We start from the raw sequence: 23,577 nt of genomic DNA, 5'->3' as shown, positions 1-23,577 counted from the left end.
TGCAAGTCCGCTGTTAATGTTGTTGGTGTTCCTTGTTATTTTAAGTACCCAATGCATCATCCCGAGGTGTTTGCATGGTCACATCACTGATGTTGACTGGCATGGACTTTTTTCTGTGCTTGTGGTGTTGATTTATTGTCTCATCCGCCTTGGATGCTGGTGTGCTTGCTCGTTCTGGAGCAGACGTGTGTTTATGCGATTCGTCGTCATCCCATGACATGTTTGTAGTCTTGTCATCGTTTTGCAGTGTGCTGTGGCATTGTCCGTCATGTGCCAAGTAGTGCCATTGTGTACAAGTCGTTGTTTCATTGCTGTTGTCTCTGTCGTTCCTGTTTTTGTTGTTTTCGTTGCCGTACTTGTTGCTGTTTTTGTCGTTTCTGTCTTTGGTGTTGGCACTGTCGTTGTTCCTGACTTTGTTCTTTTCGTTGCCGTTCGTGTTGCTGTTTTTGTCGTTTCTGTCTTTGGTGTTGTCGCTATCTTTGTTCCTGACTTTGTTGTTTGTCTTGTCGCGCTTCATGTTGCTTTTGTTCTTTCTGTTGTCGTTCTCGTTTCTGCTGTGCTTCTTGCTATTGTTGTTGGTCTTGTCGCGCTTCATGTTGCTTTTGTTCTTGCTGTGTTTCTTTTGACGTTTGTTTTTTTTTGTTATACTCTATGAGTGTCCCGAGTGGATAATTTGAGTCATTGAGTATTTCGTCTCGAGAGTGGTGCGAATGATCTGATGTTGCATCGGTGCAGGTGACCTCAATCATTTGTGGAGAATTGGATTCCTCATCTTTGCTTTTGTTGTGTCCTCTTCCGGAGTCAAATTCTTCTCGATTTCGTTTGACGTGGTGTCTCTGGATTCTTGGCGCTCCTCTTCTGGAGTCAAAACCTCCATGATTACAATTGACGTGATGTCTGTGGACTTCTGGCGCTCCTCTTCTGGAGTCCGAATCTGCATGGTTTCTTTCGGCACCGTCACTCTGGACTGTTGGGTGGCCCGACTCTGTGCTTCTGTACAGACAAGCTGAGAACTGTCAGTCTCGCTGTGATCCTGTACGTCGAGTGCGATCACCTTGTTACTGTTTTCGCTCTGTGCTTCGGTACAGACAAGCTGAGAACTGTCAGTCTCGCTGTGATCCTGTACGTCGAGTGTGATCATCTTGTCACTGTCTTCGCATGCAGTTGGTAGAGGTGCATTGTCTTCTTCTTGTTCATGTGAGCTTGTCAGACTTTCATAGTCTGCTTGTGGTTGCTCAGATACTGCGGGTTTACCTGCATGGTCTTGTTCATGCATGGTGTTCGCCAGGGAGTGTTTGCTTGCATCCCTTTTGGAGTCTTTCATTACTCGCACTGTGGAGCCTGTCATCGCTCGCTCTGTGGAGTCTTCCTGTGCTCTCTGTGTGGCGTCGTCTTCGTCTTGGGTATTGCTGTCATCCAATGTATCGACGAGCTGCCATGGCCTCATGGTGTTGGATTCATCTACCATGAGTAGAGTCGTGTTGAGCTTTGCAACGGTGTCGCTGATGCTGTGATCAGCATGTCCAAATAACTCCTCCATGTCTGAGTAGTATTCTTTGATACCCATTTCATCTTCGTTGGCTTCTTCTACCACGAGTTGATTCGTGTTGAAGTTTGCGACCGTGTCGCTGATGCTGTGAGAAGCATATCCAACTGACTCAGCTGTGTCTGAGTAGTATTCTTCGAAAAACAAATCATCCTGGTTGGATTCTTCTACCACGAGTTGATTCGTGTTGAACTTTGCGACCTTGTCGCTGATTCTGTGAGAAGCATATCCGACTGACTCAGCTGTGTCTGAGTAGTATTCTTCGAAAAACAAATCATCTTTTGTTGTTTCGGAATTCTTTTTTGTTCTCTTCACTTTGGGTGGTGCAGACTGCTTTTTTCAGGGTGTTGTGCAAGTTGTTTTTAACTGTTGGTGTAAGTTCAGGCGTTTTTCTGTGTTCTGAGGCAAGAAAATTTGTGTTTACCACTTTAAGTGTCTTATTTTCAATTTTCGGGCATTTCCCTTTTAAGTGGGCGTGGTCGGGATGCTCAGACGTCATGACGTCACGCGCAGGAATGCATTGCGCATGCGCAAATCGGCCTTCCTCCTTCACTGTGCGGTTTTGTTTCCATTGCGCGTGCGCGGCGTGCGCATGCGCATTACGATCCGCGACCAAAACTTCTTTTGACTGCGCATGCGCGGCCTGCGCATGCGCATCACGATCGGCACCGCGATCTTTTTTAAACTGCGCATGCGCGGCTTCCGGTTCCGGCGCATGCGCAGACGCCATTTGTAGTTCTTTGCTTACCGGAGACTGCAAAATGTGCTCCAACGCCATTTTTTGCCGTTTTTCGCGGATTTCAGCGATTTTACTGTCCCACCAGGACTGCAAAATTCGTAAGTGATCTTCTCTTCCCGATTTGGACAGGGTTTCAGCGTTTTGGCTTTGTGAGAAATTCTTTTTATTTCTTCTTTTTGATCTGTACTTTTCATTCGCGATTTCTTGCTCTTTTCGTGATTTTTTAAGTTTTGCATCACTCAGTCTCTGTGCAGTTTGGCCTCTGAGTATGTCTTGCTGTTCAAATTTCTCACAGTACTCTTCAAATTTGTTTAGTACCGTTTGTAAGCTGTTTCTGTCTTCACCTTTTGAGTATTTAAATCCATTATAAACTTTCCAAGCTTCATTTCCTTCGATGAGAATTGCTATTTTAATTTCGTCTGAGGCTGCTGCTGCATCATATGCTATGATAGCGAAATCGAACATTTGTTTAAACCTTTCCCAGACACTTCTTACTTTTCCAGTCGTGTCCAGGTGAAGTGGGTATCCAAGGCACATCCTCTCATCAGCAATGTCTTCCGAAGTCGAATGTCCAGTAGGAGATTTCCATGCCATTTTTTTTTTGTTTTCTGTATCTGCAGCTGAGTTGTCCTGTCATAAGCGTCTGAAATCACTCCTGGGTACCATGTGTTGTTACTCGTGTCTTAATAAAGCTCGTAGTCTCAAGTGTGGAGAAGATGCTTTATTGTGAGTTCGTTCAGTTTCCAGAGCTCGACCTAGAACGACCTTCCAGTGCTAACTACCAGCTTTGCTTGCTGTGTGTGTCCTGCTTACCAGCCCGCCTGCTGTGAAGTGTGTGTTGTGTATATGTGTTGCTCCAAGTTCTGCCCTCAGTGAAGTGTGTCCTCACTTCCTGTCCTATTTCTATTTATATGGCTCTCCCGTGCTCCCTCTAGTGGTTGCTCTGTTGTGTTGCATCTGGTTAACTTGTGATCACCACAACGTTCACCATCAGTTTTTCATTATTGGTTAGATCTAGAAACACACGGGATCATCACGGTTAAATGGTCATATTTCTCGAACAGAAAAAATTTGCTTATGTTAACTGATTTTAAAATGCTGTCAATTATATGATCACAGGTATTAATAAAGAAATGCTTCTCGATGATTTGTTTGTCTTCTTTGATGATTTGCCTACTGTAATACTCCAACTCCCCGAAAGGTCTCCCGTGCCAGGCCCACACTTGGGCCGGGGAATGTATGTCCCATGGGGCCCTTGGCTGAAGGGTGTAGCTCCGCAGCTGGGGAAATTGTTGATCTGGACCATCACCTGAATGGGCATCACCCGTGGCACTGAGATCCAATAGAGGTGGTGGTCGCTCTCTGTTCCAGAGTTTATAGAATCTTGAAAGGTGACCAGCTGTGCATCCAATATTTCTGGGCCACTTCCTTAAGTACTCTGGGAGGTAGGTTATCAGGCCCTGCGAATTTATTGGCCTTCAATCCCATCAATTTCCCCAATACTATTTCTCTACTAATACTGATTTCCTTCAGTTCCTCCCTCTCATTAAACCCTGCATTCCCCAATATTTATGGTATGTTATTTGTGTCCTTTTTGAAGACAGAATCAAAGTATGTATTTAGTTGACCAGCCATTTTTTTGTTCCCCGTTATAAAATCCCCTGTTTCTGACTGTAAAGGACCTACATTTATCTTCACTAATCTTTTTCTCTTCACATACCTACAGAAGCTATTACAGTTAGGGGCAGCATGGCAGCACATTAGGTAGCACTGTTGCTTCACAGCTCCAGAGTCCCAGATTTGATTCCCGGCTTGGGTCACTGTGCGTAGTTTGCAGTCTCCCCGTGTCTGCGTAGGTTGCCTCCGGTTTCCTCCCACAAGTCCTGAAAGACGTGCACTTCGGTGAATTGGATATTCTGAATTCTCCCTCTGCGTACCTGAACAGGCTCCGAAATGTGGCGACTCGGGGCTTTTCACAGTAACTTCATTGCAGTGTTGATGTAAGCCTACTTGTGGCAATAAAGATTATTATTAGTTTTTTATGTTCCCCACAAGCTTACTCTTGTACTCTCTTTCCCCTTTCTTAATCAATTCCTTTGTCCTCCTTTGCTGAATTCTAAACTGCTCCCAATCCTCAAGTCTGCTGTTTTTTCTGGACAATTTGCATACTTCTTTCTTGGATCTAATACTGTCTCTAATTTACCTTGTAAGCCATGGTTTTGCCATCTTTCCTATTTTATTTTTCGCCAGACAGGAATGAACAATTGTTGCAGTTCACCCATGCACTCTTTGAATGTTTGCCATTGCCTATCCACCGTCATCCCTTTAAATAACATTTCCCAATCCATCATATCCAACGCGCATCTCATATCATCGTAGTTTCCTTTCTTAAGATTCAGGATCCTAGACTCAGAATCAATAATGTCACTCTCCATCTTGAAGAATTCTATCATATTATGGTCACTGATAGGGGCTGGTTTAGCACACTGGGCTAAATCGCTGGCTTTTAAAGCAGTCCAAGGGAGGCCAGCAGCACGGTTCAATTCCCGTACCAGCCTCCCTGAACAGGCGCCAGAATGTGGCGACTAGGGGCTTTTCACAGTAACTTCATTGAAGCCTACTTGTGACAATAAGCGATTTTCATTTCATTTCATCCCCAAGGAGTCGCGCACATCTACATTGCCAATTATTCCTGCCTCATTACACAATACTCCATCTGGGATGGCTTGTTCTCTAATTGGTTCCAACATTGACCCCCTTAATAAGTGCATCTACACCAATCCATCCACCAGCACTGGTGGCCCAGAGTGAAAATGAACAAATAGTTTCAGAACAAGAAACAAAACCGAACCAGGTGAGGTCTGTTTCTTCGACAGATACACCGAAAGCAATCGAACTAGCTGCAAGTCAATCAGCTAAGGTAATATACGGCGATACCTTGAAAGTTGGAGGAGGGCTCCCCGGAACATGGTCCAACCTTGAGTTCACCCAAGGCACAAACATCAAGCAACTTGGTTACAACAAACATTGCAGCTGACCTTTTGCTTTCAATTCAACTTTAAAGCAACATCTAAGAAACTATCTGCCACAAATGAGACTGAAATAATTATAAGTTGCCACCATATTGTTTTACCTGGATCTGTATTTCATCTTTGTATGTGTCTGAGATGAACAAATGAGATGCAGCATTTTAAAATCTGGTCTAAATCTGTGAGATTAAATAAACTTTATTTTAAAATGCTAAAACGCTTGCTGCTGTAATTTCTTTGAATTGTGACCCTCAGTCTGAGAGGAACAAAACACACACCCGTCACAAACCAACTTACAGATCATTGACAGTAGAAAGGTGTACATAAATTCTGTTCAGAACAATGGGAGTAGATGGCGTACATAGGGAATAGATTTGGAACTCTATTCCACTTATGGTAGATGATGCTGGGCCAATTATAAAGTGAAATGGAGAGTACTTTGTTATCCATATGGGGCAGAGTTGGTTATGTGGAGATAGGAGAGAGGACATGTTATCACAAGATGGCAGAGCAGACACGAGCGGATAAATGGCCTCATTCTATTCCTGTAACTGTTCAAAAATAGCAGAAATTAGAAATCAACAGAACCCACAAACAGAATGTATCAGTTACTGAGAGATAGTTTGAGTGTGTGGAGCAATCAAAGATAAGAAAGTTGATGTTAACTGCTAACAGGAAGTCATAGGTGTCGACAGCAGTCTCGTGCGGGGATATAAGTCAGAAGACTAACAGATTTAAACTGCCAGGACTCATCTGAATGCGGCCACTCTGTTGTTTGGTCATTTCCAGCAGGAAGAGGCAGAGAATAAAAATCGGAGTGAGCTGTAAGGAGGAACCCAGAGCAGCAGAAGAAGAGTCATATCGACTGAAAACTTTAACTCTCTTTCTCTCTCCACAGATGCTGACATACCTGTTACGTTTTTCCATTTATACTACAGCAGAGGCCCAGATATTCGTTGTAGCCGCCCAGACTTTCCTTCAGCGATACGGAGGAGCACTCCTGCTGCTATGGTCTCAGTCAGGTAAGTTATTTAAAAATTTACTGTGGCCCCATTGCTGATTTTGGGACAGATTTACCTGCCAATGTGACTGCAGTAGGTGCTCCTGAAAGGAGTGGGTGTAAATTCCATCGGGGACCCATGTGTGTAACTTCACCCACTATTGTATTTCTGTAGGGATGATTAAGGAATATTGCTATAGTTCCAAGTCACAATGGTGTGTGGCTTGGAATGTGGTGAACTAGCAAGTGGTGATATTCATCTTGAAGAATTCTATCATATTATGGTCGCTGATAGGGGCTGGTTTAGCACACTGGGCTGACTTTGTGGAACACCTTCGCTCTGGTCACAAGCATGACCCCACCTTCCGTAACATTTCAGCTCAGCACCTTGCTCTCCTGCACACATGCCCATCCCAGGTCTGCTGCAATGCTCCAGTGAAGCCCATTGTAAGAGGAAGAACAACACTTCATCTTCTGGTTAGGCACGTTTCAGCCTTCCGGACTCAACATTGAGTTCAATAAATTTGGACTGTGACCTTTCCCTCCATCTTGACTCCCCCCTTTTGCAGATTGTTGTTTTTCAGTTCCCTTGGCGTGTCCCAACAGAACCCCACCCCTATCCCACATGTCCACATGTCCCTTGTTGTTCAATTTTGCTCCCGTTCTAATACAGGTGGGAAATATACACTAAATGGCAGAACCCTTAAGGGTATTGACAGGCAGAGGGATCTGGGTGTAGGGGTCCACAGGTCACTGAAACGCAGGTGCAGAAGGTAGTCATGAAGGCATATGGCATGCTTGCCTTCATTGGCCGGAGCATTGAGTATAAAAATTGGCAAGTCATGTTGCAGCTGTATAGAATCTTCGTTAGGCCACACTTGGAATATAGTGTTCAATTATGGTCGCCAAACTACCAGGATGTTGACTGGTATGGAGGGTATTGGCTGTGAGGAGAGGTTGGATAAACTTGTTTTGATCTCACTGGAATGACAGAGGTTGAGGGGCAACCTGATGGAAGTCTACAAAATTATGAGGGGCATTGACAGAGTGGATAGTCAGAAGCTTTTTCCCAGGGGGGAAGACTCAATTACTAGGGGACATAGGTTTAAGGTGCGAGAGGCAACATGTAGAGGAGATGTGCGAGGGAAGTTTTTTACACAGATGGTAGTGGGTGCCTGGAACTCGCTGCCGGAGGAGGTGGTGGAAGAAGGTATGATAGTGACGTTTAAGGGGTGTCTTGATAAATACATGAATAGGATAGGAATAGAGGGATATAGACCCCGCAAGTGTAGAATGTTTCAGTTTAGACGGGCAGCGTGGTCAGCGGAGGCTTGGAGGGCCGAAGGGCCTTTCCTGTGCTGTACATTTCTTTGTTCTTTATTGACACGTTTTTCTTTGTCACCTTTTGTAATTATTAGCACTCTTCATCCCTTTTTTAAAAAATATTTTTATTCTCCTTTTTCACATTTTCTTCCAAATTTACACCCACCAACAAACAATAGTCAGCAACGAATATACTGTCAATCCCCTTATCAACAACAATCCCATCCTCCCACCAAACCCCCAAAGAACAGCCCACATGTTAACATAAACAAATAACAAGAAGGAATCAGGAATCACCATAGTCACCATTAACACATACAGTCCCCTTTCGCCCAACCCTCCCAACCTCCCAACATTACATAATGTTTGATGTAATCCAATTCTTGAAAGTGCATAATGAATAACGCCCATGGATTGTAGAACCCTTCTATCCTTCCCCTCAGTTCAAACTTAACCTTCTCATCAGCTAAAAGTTCCAGCAGGTCCCCCCGCCACGCCAGGGCACAGGATGGAGAGGTTGACCTCCATTCCAACAGGATCCACCTTCGGGCGATCAACAAAGCGAAGGCTACAGCATCTGCCTCCGCACCCGTTTCCAACTCCAGCTGGTCTGACACCCCGAATATGGCCACCCGAGGGCCCAGGTCCAGTTTTATGTGCACGACTTTAGAAATTACTCTAAAAACCTCCTACCAGTAATCCTCCAGCTTTGGCCGGGACCAAAACATATAAGCTAGGTTTGCCCCCCCCAATGTTCACACATCCTCTACCCCCTCAAAGAGCTGGCTCATCCTCGTCCTTGTGAGGTGCGCTCTATATACCACCTTCAGCTGTATCAGCCCCAACCTTGCGCATGAGGTGGAGGCATTCAGTCTCTGGAGCACCCCACAATAGAACTCCATATCATAAGAACATAAGAACTAGGAGCAGGAGTAGGCCATCTGGCCCCTCGAGCCTGCTCCACCATTCAATGAGATCATGGCTGATCTTTTGTGGACTTTCCGGCCCGAACACCATAACCCTTAATCCCTTTATTCTTCAATAAACTATCTATCTTTGCCTTAAAACATTTAATGAATAAGCCTCAACTGCTTCACTGGGCAAGGAATTCCATAGATTCACAACCCTTTGGGTGAAGAAGTTCCTCCTAAACACAGTCCTAAATCTACTTCCCCTTATTTTGAGGCTATGCCCCCTAGTTCTGCTTTCACCCGCCAGTGGAAACAACCTGCCCGCATCTATCCTATCCATTCCCTTCATAATTTTATATGTTTCTATAAGATTACCCCTCATCCTTCTAAATTCCAACGAGTACAGTCCCAGTCTACTCAACCTCTCCTCGTAATCCAACCCCTTCAGCTCTGGGATTAACCTAGTGAATCTCCTCTGCACACCCTCCAGTGCCAGTACGTCCTTTCTCAAGTAAGGAGACCAAAACTAAACACAATACTCAGGTGTGGCCTCACTAACACCTTATACAATTGCAGCATAACCTCGCTAGTCTTAAACTCCATCCCTCCAGCAATGAAGGACAAAATTCCATTTGCCTTCTTAATCACCTGTTGCACCTGCAAACCAACTTTCTATGACTCATGCACGAGCACCCCCAGGTCTCTCTGCACAGCAGCATGCTTTAATATTTTATCATTTAAATAATAATCCCGTTTGCTGTTATTCCTACCAAAATGGATAACCTCACATTTGTCAACATTGTATTCCATCTGCCAGACCCTAGCCCATTCACTTAACCTATCCAAAACCCTCTGCAGACTTCCAGTATCCTCTGCACTTTTCGCTTTACCACTCATCTTAGCATCATCTGCAAACTTGGACACATTGCCCTTGGTCCCCAACTCCAAATCATCTATGTAGATTGTGAACAATTGTGGGCCCAACACAGATCCCTGAGGGACACCACTACCTACTGATTGCCAACCAGAGAAACACCCATTAATCCCCACTCTTTGCTTTCTATTAATTAACCAATCCTCTATCCATGCTACTATTTTACCCTTCATGCCATGCATGTTTATCTTATGCAGCAACCTTTTGTGTGGCACCTTGTCAAAGGCTTTCTGGAAATCCAGATGTACCACATCCATTGGCTCCCCGTTATCTACTGCACTGGTAATGTCATCAAAAAATTCCACTAAATTAGTTAGGCACCGCCTGCCCTTTATGAACCCATGCTGTGTCTGCCCAATGGGACAATTTCTATCCAGATGCCTCGCTATTTCTTCCTTGATGATAGATTCCAGTATCTTCCCTACTACCAAAGTTAAGCTCACTGGCCTATAATTTCCCGCTCTCTGCCTAATTCCTTTTTTAAACAGTGGTGTCACGTTTGCTAATTTCCAATCGACCGGGACCACCCCAGAGTCTAGTGAATTTTGATAAATCATCACTAGTGCATCTGCAATTTCCCTAGCCATCTCTTTCAGCACTCTGGGATGCAGTCCATCAGGGCCAGAAGACTTGTCTACCTTTAGCCCCATTAGCTTGCCCATCACTACCTCCTTAGTGATAACAATCCTCTCAAGGTCCTCACCTGTCATAGCCTCATTTCTATCAGTCACTGCCATGTTATTTGTGTCTTCCACTGTGAAGACCGACCCAAAAAACCTGTTCAGTTCCTCAGCCATTTCCTCATCTCCCATTATTAAAACTCCCTTCTCGGGTGGCGGCACGTGGCACAATGGTTAGCATTGCTGCTTATGGCGCTGAGGACCCGGGTTCGAATCCCGGCCCTGGGTCACTGTCAGTGTGGAGTTTGCACATTCTCCCCGTGTCTGCGTGGGTTTCACCCCCACAACCCAAAGATGTGCAGGTTAGGTGGATTGGCCATGCTAAATTGCCCCTTAATTGGAAAAAAAATTGGGTACTCTAAATTTAGAAAAAAAACTCCCTTCTCATCCTCTAAAGGACCAATATTTACCTTAGCCACTCTTTTTTGTTTTATATATTTGTAGAAACTTTTACTGTCTGTTTTTATATTCTGAGCAAGTTTACTCTCATACTCTATCTTACTCTTCTTTATAGCTTTTTTAGTAGATTTCTGTTGCCCCCCAAAGATTTCCCTGTCCTCTAGTCTCCCACCAATCTTTGCCACTTTGTCTGCTTTTTCCTTCAATTTGATACTCTCCCTTATTTCCTAAGATATCCACGGTCGATTTTCCCTCTTTCTACTGTCCTTCCTTCTTGTTGGTATAAACCTTTGCTGAGCACTGTGAAAAATCGCTTGGAAGGTTCTCCACTGTTCCTCAACTGTTCCACCATAAAGTCTTTGCTCCCAGTCTACCTTAGCTAGTTCTTCTCTCAGCCCATTGTAATCTCCTTTGTTTAAATACAAAACACTAGTATTTATTTTACCTTCTCACCCTCCATCTGTATTTTAAATTCCACCATGTTGTGATCGCTCCTTCCGAGAGGATCACTAACTATGAGATCATGAATCAATACTGTCTCATTACACAAGACAAAATCTAGGACCGCTTGTTCCCTCGTAGGTTCCATTACATACTGTTCTAGGAAACTATCGCGGATACATTCTCTAAACTCCTCCTCAAAGTTGCCTTGACCGACCTGGTTAAACCAATCGACATGTAGATTAATATCCCCCATGATAACTGCTGTACCATTTCTACATGCATCAGTTATTTCTTTGTTTATTACCTGCCCCACCATAACGTTACTATTTGGTGGCCGATAGACTACTCCTATCAGTTACCTTTTTGCCTTACTATTCCTGATTTCCACCCAAATGGATTCAACCTTATCCTCCATAGCACCGATGTCATCCCTTACTATTGCCCGGATGTCATCCTTAAATAACAGAGCTACACCACTTCCCTTACCATCCACTCTGTCCTTCCGAATAGTTTGATACCCTTGGATATTTGACTCCCAGTCGTGACCATCCTTTAACCATGTTTCAGTAATGGCCACTAAATCATAGTCATTCACGATGATTTGCGCCATCAACTCATCTACTTTATTCTGAATACTACGAGCATTCAGGTAAAGTACACTTATGTTGTTTTTTTTACCTCTGTTTTGAATCTTAACATCTCCAGTTTTATTCCTTTTAGTATTACTGGGCCTATTCACTGAGCTCCCCTCAGTCACTGTACCTTGTACTATTGCCCTTTTTGATTTTTGACTATGTCTTCTCTGCCTTGCACTTTCCCCTTTACTTCCTTTTGCTTCTGTCCCTGTTTTACTACCTTCCAACTTCCTGCATCGGTTCCCATCCCCCTGCCACATTAGTTTAAACCCTCCATCAACCCTCCCCAATATCTCCCAGCTCTTCCTCCCATTTTGCTTTGCTCCCTTCCAGAGGTACCTTCTCCTCTCCCAAAATAGCCCCGTAAATCACCGACACTACCCCCTTCTCCAGTCCCCCTGTCATCAGCACCTCCTCCAGCAATGTTGAGGTCGGCTCCACCAGGAAGCTCTGTATCGCCTTCCTAGCAAAGTCTCGAACCTGCACGTATCTAAATATTTCCTCCTGCTCCAGCCCATATTTCGATCCCAGCTCCTTCAATCCTGCAAACCGACGCCCAAAAAGCAAATCTTTTAGTGTCCTACTTCCCTTTGCCTCCCATATCCGAAAATCTCCATCCCACTTCCCTGGTTCAAATCTGTGGTTCCCCCGAATTGGCATTTTCCTTGACCCCGCCCCCAACCTGAAGTGCTGGCGAAACTGCCTCAAATTCTAAACGAGGCTATTACAACCGGACTCCCTGAGTATTTCCCCAGGGCCATCGGGAGTGGCGCTGTTGCTAGCGCTTCAATCCCGACCCCTACACAAACTCTCCTCCATTCTGACCCACTGTGAATCAACTCCTCTGACTCAGCTCCGTACCTTCTCCACATTCGCCACCCAGTAATAATACATCAGGTTCGGAAGCCCTAAACCTGCCTTCTTCTCTGTAGTAGCTCCTTCTAATTCTGGCCACCTTCCCTCGCCATATGAACGAGGTAATCATTCCCTCAATCCCTCTAAAAAATGCCTTTGGCAGGAAAATCGACAGGCATCGGAAAATAAACAAAAATCGCGGCAACACGTTCATTTTAGCCGCCTGTACCCGACATGCCAGTGACAGAGGGAGACCATCCCACCTTGCCAGATCAGCTTTCACCCTCCCTAACAAATTAGAAATATTGCACCTACGGAGCCCCCCTCCAATCCCGAGCACCCTGCACCCCCCAGGTATCTAAAGTGAGTTGCTGCCCGACAGAATGGCAGCAGCCCCCACCCCTGTCCCCAACCCCAGCCGAGACACCACAATATATTCACTCGCGTCTAGATTTAACTTGTACCCCAAGAAAGACCCAAACACCTGAAACAGCTCCAATATTCTCCCTATTGATACACTCGATTCCGACATGAATAACAACAAGTAATCGGCATATAAGGACGCCCTATGCTCTACCCCCCCCCCTTCCGCACTATTCCTTTCTATACTCCCGAACACCTTAACACAATAGCCAACGGCTCAATCGTGAGTGCAAACAGCACGGGGGACATAGGACATCCCTGCCTAGTCCCACGGTGGCGAGAAAACTATTCCGAGCTGACATTATTTGTGCGGACACTCGCTCTCGGCTCCTAACATAATGGCTTTACCCAGTCCACAAATCATGGCCCAATCCCAAACCGTTCCAGAACTGCCATCAAGTACCCCCATTCTACCCGGTCAAATGCTTTCTTGGTGTCCAATACCACAACTACCTGTTTCCTTCCCCTCCGCCATCACCATGCTCAATACCCTCTTAATGTTCGAAAAGAGCTGCCTCCCTCTCACGAACCCCGTCTGATCTTCACCAATCACCTTCAGGAAGCCCTTCTCCAGCGTACCTGCCAGTACCTTCGCCAATACTGTTCCGTCCACGTTCAGAAGTGTTATGGGCCTATATGACCCACACACCGTCGGATCCTTGTCTTTTTTAAGCAACAGGGAAATCAATATCTGCCCCAAAGTTTGTGATCACGCCCCGTTCCCTATCGCCTCCTCAAACCATCAGCGGTGCCAGCTTATCCTTAAATTTTTTGTAATATTCCACCGGAAACCCATCCAGCCCTGCTACCTTCCCCGACTACATCCTCCCAATCATATATTTTACCTCCTGCTCCACTATTGTCCCTTCTAATGTATCCCTGTCCCCCCAGCCTAACCTTGGGTACCATCTAGAAACTCCTGCATTTCCCGGCCTCCCCCAGGTGGTTCTGACCTATACAACCTCTCATAGAATTCTTTAAAGACCTTGTAAATCTGAACCGGAGCCACCACCAACTTCCCTGCCCTGTACCACACCTGAATAATTTGCCTTGCCGCCGCCTCCCTCCGAAGTTCACCCGCTAACATAGGCCCCCGCCTTCTCTCCATGCTCATACACTGCACCCCTTGCTCGCCTCAATTGGCGCACCGCCTTCCTGATGGATAGTCGGTCAAAACTCGCCTGTCGTTATCTTAGAAGTCATAGAATTTACAGTGCAGAAGGAGGCCATTTGGCCCATTGAGTCTGCACCGGCCCTTGGAAAGAGCACTCTACCCAAGCCCACACCACCACCCTATCCCCGTAACACAGCAACCCCACCCCACTTTTTTTTTGGACACTAAGGGCAATTTAGTTTGGCCAATCCACCTAACCTGCACATCTTTGGACTGTGGGAAGAAACCGGTGCACCCAAAGTAAACACATGCAGACACGGGGAGAACGTGCAGACTCCGCACAGACAGTGACCCAAACCGGGAATCGAACCTGGGACCCTGTAACTGTGAAGCAACTGTGCTAACCACTGTGCAATCGTGCTGCCCATTCTCTTTTCCAACTTCACTGGGTCGCCATCTTCTGCATAACTATCTACCTCCAACATCTCACCTATTACCCTCTGACACTCCAACCTCTCCTCTTTGTCCACCCTAGCCTTAAACGAGATCACTCCACCCCTCGCCTTTAGAGCCTCCCAGACAACTGCCTTTAACACCTCCCCAGTGCAGTTGAGACCTACATATTCCTCAATTACCTTTTCAACTTTGTCACAGAACCCTCGGTCCCCCAATAGTCCCACATCTAATTTCCACCCCAACCTCTGTACTACCCCCTTCTCCAGTACCGTATCCACCCAATGCTGAGTGTGATCTGATATTGCAATTGCTGAGTACTCCGATCCCTTAACCCCAGCCAGCAGCACCTTCCCACCACAATAAAGTCGATCCGCGACTATACCTTATGGACTGCCAAGAAAAATGAGTACTCCCACTCCCTTGGTACAGAAACCTCCAAGGGTCCACCACTCTCATTGCCACCATTAGCCAAGCCAATGCCTTCACCCCCCCCCCCCGCCCCTAACGGGACCAGCGAGCGCGGCCATGACCTGTCCAACCTTGGCTCCTGCACCAAGTTCCAGTATCGCCCACTATCAGTTTGTGTGAGTCCAAGTCGGGGATGGCCCCACACACCTTCTTCACAAATCCCACATCATCCCAATTGGGATCATATATACTTACCAGCGCTACTCGCCTCCCCTCCACAATCACCTACCTACCCCCCTGATCTACAACCACCTTCTCCATCTGGAACCGTTCCCTTTTACGGATCATTACCGCTACCCCTCGAGCCCTTCCGTCAAATCCAGAGTGGAACGCCTGACTAAGTCAGCCCTTTTTAAGTCTCACCTGGTCCTTCGCCCTCAAGTGTGTCGCCTGCAGCATTGCTACATCGGCCTCCAAGCTTTTAAGATGCGCGAGCATCCTTGATCTCTTGACTGGACCTCACAACCCCCTCACGTACCACGTTACTATCCTAACTGGGGGTCTCGCACCAACCCCCCTCTTATCCACCATCATCATATCACCAGGCCCTGCCACCTGAGCCTGACTTGCCCCCATCCATTGCTAATATCGAACCTCCTTCCCTCCTCCCAGAATCCCCCCTGTACTTCCTCTTGAAAAACCCAGTATTGATCTCATCCCCCCCTTTGCTTGCCTCGTAGGCCCATTGAAATCTGCTCAGCAGGCTCCAATATCCGCAACTCTCCTCCCACCTCACCCCCATTCACTAGCCAACTTTAGTTAGCTAGTGCGGGTGCCCCCCCCCCCCGCCCCCCAGGCATTCCAGCCCCTCCCACCCAGTCCCAGAGGATAAAGAAAAACAATCCAACCCATACAATGCAATGAAGTAACATATAATCGTCGCAACAAAGAATGCCAATCGAACCAAACAAAAACTTGAACTCTATAACAATGTGAAATCAAGTAAATTACAATACAGGTCAATGAAGAGAAAGTTATAACAGTTATAAATTTTCCACCTCCCCAATCACAGTCCACGACCTCTCTTCCAGCTCCACTCCTCACTGCTGTCCCAAGCCTTCCGCCTTCACGAAAGCCTCAGCCGCCTCCACCGTTTCAAAATAAAAATCCTTGGTGTTGCACGTCACCCTCTGCTTCGCCGGGTACACCAAAGCAAATCGCACCCCCTTGTTGTACAGTGTCGCCTTTACTCGGCCGAACACCGCTCGTCTCTTCGCCAACTCCATCGTCAGGTCCTGGTATACCCGAACTCCAGCCCAGCCCACTGTACCTCCTGCTCATGCCGCACCCAGCTCAGCACCCTCTCCTTTACGTTGTATTTATGGAAGCAGATAATTACTGCTCTTGGTGGCTCATTTACTTTGAATTTGGCCTTAATGATCGATGAGCTCGGCCCAGTTCATACCGGGCGGGGTCCTCATTCTCTCCCCTCAACTCCACCAGCATCTTAGCAAAGTACTCTGTTGGTCTCAGGCCCACTGCCCCTTCGGGCAGGCCCACAATTCTTAGATTGTGCCGCCTCGAGTGGTCCTCCAAACCTTCGAGCTTTGCTCAAAGCCCTCGGTTGGCCTCAACCACCCTCCGCAGCTCCCCCCCCCCCCCCCCCATTGAGGTGAGCTGGTCGCTGTGCTGCGACATGGCTTCCTCCACTTCATTCATCTTCTCACCCTGCTCTCTCACCCCCGCCAATGCCTTTGCCACAGCTACCCTCACCGGGGCGATTGCCTCCTCCACCAATGATTTCAGTGCGACCGCCATCTCCTTCCTCAACGCCTCCCTGTGCCTCACAAACTGCTTCTCTATAGCCATCACCTCAGTCATTCTTTTCCACCATAAGCAGTGGGGCCTCACCATGCCGTGCGGCATCCGCCATCTTGCCAGCACTTTTGCTGGTCCTCTCACTCGACGGAGAACCCGCGTTTCCTCACGTCTTTCCAGTTGTTCCTCGGCAGCACTTTTCGCATCCTTCAGCAACTTTTTGTCTTTCCTTCTTCAATCCTCCAAAAATTATCCCCGGGTCCATACTTCAAACCTCTTAAAAATACATCTCAAGCGGGAGCCACCTAACGTGGGATTTCCCCTCTACATGCCACCACCGGAAGTCCCAGCACTCATCATCCCTAATGGCACCATTAACACTTTGTCCTGTGTCCAAATGTTATGGAAGTGTGCCAAAACCATCATCTGAAACAAAGACTTGTTTCACTTATGACTTTATCCCCTTCCACCCCTCTGTGTTTGTCTGTCTTGTGTCTGTGTGTTTGTGTGTGTGTGTGTCTGTGTGTGTGTGTGTAGAAGGTGGGGGCAAGTGAAAGTGGGAGTTAGGAATTAGTTAATAGTTAACCAGTCGTCTTTACTGCATATTTCAGCACTTGCTAACGGTGATTGCCCAACATATTTACAATTAGAACAGGCGAAATCTGAAGCTGGAGGGAGAGACAACATTTAATCCCGTATCTTCCTTGGAGTGGCACTCACTAATGGTGGGGGAGTTGGGCTGGGGGAGGGGCTTGGTTGGTGGGGTGGGTGTGGGGGGTCCTCTGGGAGTTTAGCAGTTGGGGGGGTGGTTTGAGAGGTTCCCTTGAAGGTTTTCATAGAATTTACAGTGCAGAAGGAGGCCATTCGGCCCATCGAGTCTGCACTGGCTCTTGGAAAGAGCACCCGACCCAAGATCAACACCTCCACCCTATCCCCATAACCCAGTAACCCCACCCAACACTAAAGGCAATTTTGGACACTAAGGGCAATTTAGCATGGCCAATCCACCTAACCTGCACATCTTTGGACTGTGGGAAGAAACCGGAGCACCCGGAGGAAACCCACGCACACACGGGGAGGATGTGCAGACTCCGCACAGACAGTGGCCCAAGCCGGAATCGAACCTGGCACCCTGGAGCTGTGAAGCAATTGTGCTATCCACAATGCTACCGTGCTGCCCTGTCGTAGGAGTGTGGGGGAGGGGGGGGGCTGTCCTGTGCAGGTGTCCTGTGTGGGGGATGTCCTGTGGGTGGTTAAAATATCTACTCTGAAGTTAGAAGTACTTTATTTCTTTCTAACTCTTTCAGTGTAACTATGAGCGTAAAACTGGCAAAACATCCAAGTGAGTGATCGGAGTCACTTTGGCCGATGGCTCTCAACCCAGCGCAATTGTCCCAGGGAAGTTATCCCTTCTGGGCAATTGCCGAGTAAACCGTTACCTGGGAACTTCCCAGTGGGATTCTCCAGAGCATAATTGGGGTACCCCCCAAATCCTACCCTGGCGAACCAGGATTATCGTCTGTTTCATTGGGACTGGGAGAAAATGGAAAAGTTGCATTTGACTGATTGATATTTATTTCACATGTACCGAGGAACAGTGAAAAGTATTTTTCTGCGGCCAAGGAAACGTACACAGCACGTACTGAGTAGGCAAAAGAATAATCAACAGATTACATTGGCAAATGGTACATCAACAAATAGTGATTGTTTACAGTGCAAAACAAAGGCCAAACAAAGCAATGGATGATAAGGTGGGAAAAAGCTCCAGGTCAGAACGGTGATAAGATATAAAAGAAAAGGGTCTGGTTGAGGGAGCTCGCAGAGAGTCACCATGCACCGGTGCCATCTTGAAGTAGGTTATAAGCAAGTGAAATCATGGTGCAGGCACACACTGATGGACACACACAGGGACCAATCAACATGGACAAACACCGCAGCCAATCACCAGTTAGAATACACACACTATAAAGGCAGAGGGCACCACGGTTCCTGCTCATTCTGGGTGCTGCCTCTGAGTGTAACAAGAACTCATCCAGCCCAGCACAGACTTACAACACGTGCTGAGAGAATCAACTGGTTTGGACAAGGCTTAGGTCTCTAGTTTAAGTTAGCATCATTTAGACCCACAGTCATCGTGTGTTAGTTAGTTAGAAGTAGTTAATAAAATTGAGTTGAACCTTCATCAGTGTTGGAAGTGTCTGTTCATCTCTCAAGTCTACACTAGCCAACACTTCAGTGGGACAGCACAGTGGTTAGCACTGCTGCCTCACAGCTCCAGGGACCAGGTTCGATTCCGACCTCGGGTGACTGTCTGTGTGGAGTCTGCATGTTTTCCCGTGTCTGTGTGGGTTTCCTCTCGGTGCTGCGGTTTCCTCCCACAGTCCAAAGATGTGCAAGCCAGGTGGATTGGCCATGCGCACATTGTCCCTTCATGTCCAAAAGGTTTTGTGTGATTGCGGGGCGAGGGTGGGGAGTGAGCTGGGTGGAGTGCTCTTTCAAAAGGTCGTGCAGGCTCTATGGGCCCGAATCGCCTCCTTCTTTCTGCACAGTAGGGATTCGATGAACAACGGAAGGTCAGTGACAGCTGGAAGACCAGGAGAGATTAAATCACTAAAATGTACAGAATTGAACGGAGTAGTAATGGCAGAAAGAGCAGTCCAGAAGTGTGAATGCTTATATTTATTCCTGATCAGAAATACGGGGATGCTACTCTCTGAAGCTTACTGCAGTTACTCACACAGCTAGCCCCCCCCCCCCCCCCCCCCCCCCCCAACGGTTAGTTCCCATTCAGCCTTGGCCATTCCTCCACTAATTCAGTCTTTCTGCCACTAATTTAACACTGGCCGGGGGAAGGGTGTTGGGGGGGGGGGGGGGGGGGGGGGGAGAACTACTTAAATGCTTTGTGTAGTCATGAAAATGGAGCAATTTTGAATCTAAGGGGGCGACATGGTGCCGCAGTTATTAGCTGCTCTGCAACCCGAGTCGTGGAAACCCCACCCGCTGGTTGAAAAATATATTTAACGAAGTAAATGAATAATTTTGTGCGTCTCATTTTCTAAGATTGGCCTGGAGTCTCCAGGAATTTAACGCCAATCTCTCGGACACCGCCGCTGTGTGCAGCCCTGGGAAAAACTGCGACATTAAAAAGATATTTTTTGTCATAGTCTTCAAACATTTCTCTTCACCAGATATAAAAATATTGACAAAAAAGGCGGTGGGGGGGGGGGGGGGGGGGGAGGTTATTCCTTCCTTGTCCTTCCCAATGGTTGGCCGCACCACCCTCCCCCAGAGCCTCCCCACACTAGTCCAGCTGGGTGAGGCTGGACCTGCTTGTTTCCATTCTTATCTATCTAACTTTGGCAAGAGTCTTACTTGGAATGGCTTCTTTTCCTGCTCCCACGCTGTAATCCCTGGTGTCCCCCAAAGAACTATCCTTGACCCCCCTTCCCAGTTCCCATCTATTCACTCCCCCTTGGCAACATCACCTGAAAGCACAGCATTACTGACATGCTGACAACACCCAGCTGTACTTCACCACAGCCTTTCCCAACCCCAACACAGTCAGATCACAGTCAGACTGCTTGACCGACATCCAGTGAGCTGTGCTGAAATTTCAACCATTAAATATTAGGAAGACCAAAGCCCCGACTACAAATTCCATTCCATAGCCACCGACTCGGTGCTCCCTCCCACGCACCTGTCTCAGGCTGACCAAGACTGTTCACATCTTTGGTGTGATATATCACTTTGAAACCAGCATCCGACCACACACTCCTGCCATTATTCAGAAAGCCTCTGTAACTTTGCCTGACTCCGCCCCGGCCTCAGCTCATCTGCTGCTGAAACCCTCGTCCATGCCTTTGTTGTGGACTTGATTCTTCCGACGCACCTTTGGTCAGCTTCCCATCTTCTACTATCTGTAAACTTGAGGTCACCCAAATTCAGCCACCCCTGTTCTTACACTCACCCTATCCCATTCACCCCTCCACCCCGGTACTCAAAGACTCCCGGATAAGCAACGCCTTGGTTTTGAAATTCTTATCCTTTTTTTCAAGCTCCTCCCTGTCTCTGTGATCTCCTCTGGTTAAACAACCTTTTCAGATATCTGAACTTAGCTAATTCTGGTCTTGAGTATCCACAATTTTAATTACTGCGCCATTGCTGGCCAGGTCCTAAACTGTGGAATTCTTTCCCTCAACAACCGTCCACTCAACCTCCCTTTTCCCCCTTCAAGACACTCCTTAAAATCAATCTCTTTTTTGGTCATGCACGCAAAAATCATCTAATGTGACTTGGTGTCAAATGTTGCTTTAAAATGCTCCTGTGAATCATCTTGGGGCATTTTATTAGGTTGTAGGTGCGATTTAAATATAAATTGTTGGTGCTGTTGAAGAAACTTGATAAACTCTTGTCACAAGCTGCAACTCCAACACAATTTATCAACATGTTAAATGTTCATTCCACATGCGAAAGCTGTCAGGGCCTCAAGCCTGATTTTGTTTAAGCAAAACACTGTTCTGGTATTAAAGGAGTGGAAACAACGGGAATGTCACATTAATTCCAATGTATTCTCGTGTCACTGTTACTTACATTCGATTCTCCAATAGGAATTGGATATCTGTCCTTCTGAGTATGGAGCCTTCTGGATGGAGAAGTCAATTACTGGCTGCTTGTATCCTTACCATCATCACCCTGTCTTGTCCTATTACCGAGGGGGCTAATATATTGGTTGTTCCTGTTGATGGAAGTCACTGGATCAATATGAGAATTCTAATAGAAGGACTGAAACTTCATGGACACAGTATCACCGTGGTTCATTCCTCAGAAGCTTGGTACACCAAGGAGAGGTCTGATCTCTATCGATCCATTGTGGTTCAAATGCAAAAATGCCTTGGCAAGAATGAAACTGAAAAAGTAATACAAAGATATCTACAAAACAAATTGGCAGCCTTAAACAATGGTCTGATGCCATGGGTCTTCGTTCAGCAAGAACATGAGAAATGGTCTGCTATGTATTCACACCACGCTTGTGCTAGAGAGTTCACCATTGCAATTTTCAATACTGAAGGAGTGCTGAGGCAACTTGAAGATGCAAAATTTGACTTGCTACTTACTGATCCTGCTTTTGGCACAGGTCCAATCCTTGCTTATTATTTAAAACTCCCTTTGGTGTATAATGTTCGATGGTTCATCAGTGGGGAAGCTCATTTCCTCTCTGCCCCATCGCCACCTTCCTATATCCCAATCATCGGATCTCAATTTACAGACAAAATGAGTTTTCTACAAAGAACACTAAATGTCATCTTAAATCTTTTTCAACTATCTGCTTCAAGATTTATTATTCAGCCCATTTACAATGAACTCTGCCATCAGTATTTAGGCCCAGACACAGATATCGAGACGATTCTCCTCAGAGCAGATGTGTGGCTGATGAGAGTTGATTTTATATTTGAATTCCCGAGACCCACCATGCCAAACATTGTTTACATTGGGGGATTCCAGTGTAAACCATCCAAACCTCTAGCAGCAGAGTTTGAAGAGTTTGTCCAATCCTCAGGGGAACATGGGATTATTGTGATGTCTCTGGGGACCATTATCAGCTCTTTGCCATTGCATATTACAATGAAAATAGCAGAGGCCTTTGCTCAAGTACCTCAGAAAGTTATTTGGAGACACGATGGAAAGATTCCTCCCAACGTAGGAAATAATACGCTACTAGCAAAATGGATCCCTCAGAATGACCTTCTAGGGCACCCCAAGACACGAGCATTCATTACCCATGGTGGCACCAATGGAGTTTATGAAGCCATCTATCACGGGGTGCCAGTAGTTGGCATCCCTCTGCTTTATGATCAGTTTGACAATTTACTCAGACTTGAAACCCGAGGGGCAGCCAAAGTGATTAATGTCGCAGCCATGCAGCCAATAGATCTCTTGCAAGCACTTCACGAAGTCATAAACAACACGTCTTATCGGGATAACATGCAGAAACTCTCTGCTCTCCACAGGGATCAACCAGACTCTCCAATGGAGAGAGCCATTTTCTGGATTGAGTATGTTGCTCGACACAAAGGTGCAGCACATTTACGCTCAGAATCTTACCGACTCCCCTGGTATGCTTACTATTGTGTAGATGTGATGATTTTCCTGCTGTCTCTGGTCCTAATGGTTACAGTGCTGACAGTTCTATTGTTGAACAGACTTTGTACCATTGCTCGGAAGAAGAAACAAAAGATTCAGTGAGATTAACTATTTCGAATTGGGAGCGCCTCTTTGAGTTCCTCCAATTATACAGTGAGAGCTTAATGCAGTCAGGAAATCCATGGAATGCCTTTTCTAGATACTCTATCATGAATTTTAAGAAACAAAATATCAAAGGATGTCAGTCAATAGTAGTTCTTTTGTACAGTTATTGACATGGAATTGCTGTACTTACATACAATTTTATATGAAAGAACAACAAGTTTTTTTCTTAAGTATTATTCAAAGCTAATCATCACATTAATTCACGTGTGGCCAAGAACATAATGTAAGAATGTGAAATTTCTGGGAATCACTGACAGATACACTCTTCCCCCACAGTGATTTTAACCCCCGCTCTCGAATCAATAACGATATCCACCACAGCTCACCATGGGTTTGTCAGCATGTCTGGTTTCTTTACCAAATGTCCCACTGGTTTTGGTGAGTTAGTGAGCCATGCCATAGCCAGGAAATATTTCCTCAGCTGCTGCCAGGATCATTTGATATTCATCTTGGGTGTTATCCCCTCATTGCTCAAGAATGGAATACCATGACTTCTGATTGTAAAATACTGTTACTTATATAGTCACATATATTAATAAAGAAATGTTACTGCATGA

The 23,577-nt window shown here is 46.3% G+C and overlaps 1 protein-coding gene across 1 annotated transcript; it reads left to right on the top strand.

The window, feature by feature from the left end:
• The first annotated feature begins 6,125 nt into the window (after positions 1–6,125).
• LOC119974706 (UDP-glucuronosyltransferase 2C1-like) lies at positions 6,126–23,577 on the top strand. The gene is made up of 2 exons (XM_038813846.1): positions 6,126–6,336; positions 21,322–23,577. The coding sequence occupies exons 1-2, from the start codon at positions 6,323–6,325 to the stop codon at positions 22,955–22,957; spliced, it is 1,650 nt and encodes a 549-aa protein (XP_038669774.1). The 5' UTR covers positions 6,126–6,322; the 3' UTR covers positions 22,958–23,577.

The sequence above is a fragment of the Scyliorhinus canicula genome, chromosome 12 (genome assembly GCF_902713615.1).
Source record: "Scyliorhinus canicula chromosome 12, sScyCan1.1, whole genome shotgun sequence".
NCBI classification, from domain to species: Eukaryota; Metazoa; Chordata; class Chondrichthyes; order Carcharhiniformes; family Scyliorhinidae; genus Scyliorhinus; species Scyliorhinus canicula.
The sequence above is the reverse complement of the archived record's forward strand: the minus strand, read 5'-3'. Positions and strand labels throughout refer to the sequence as shown.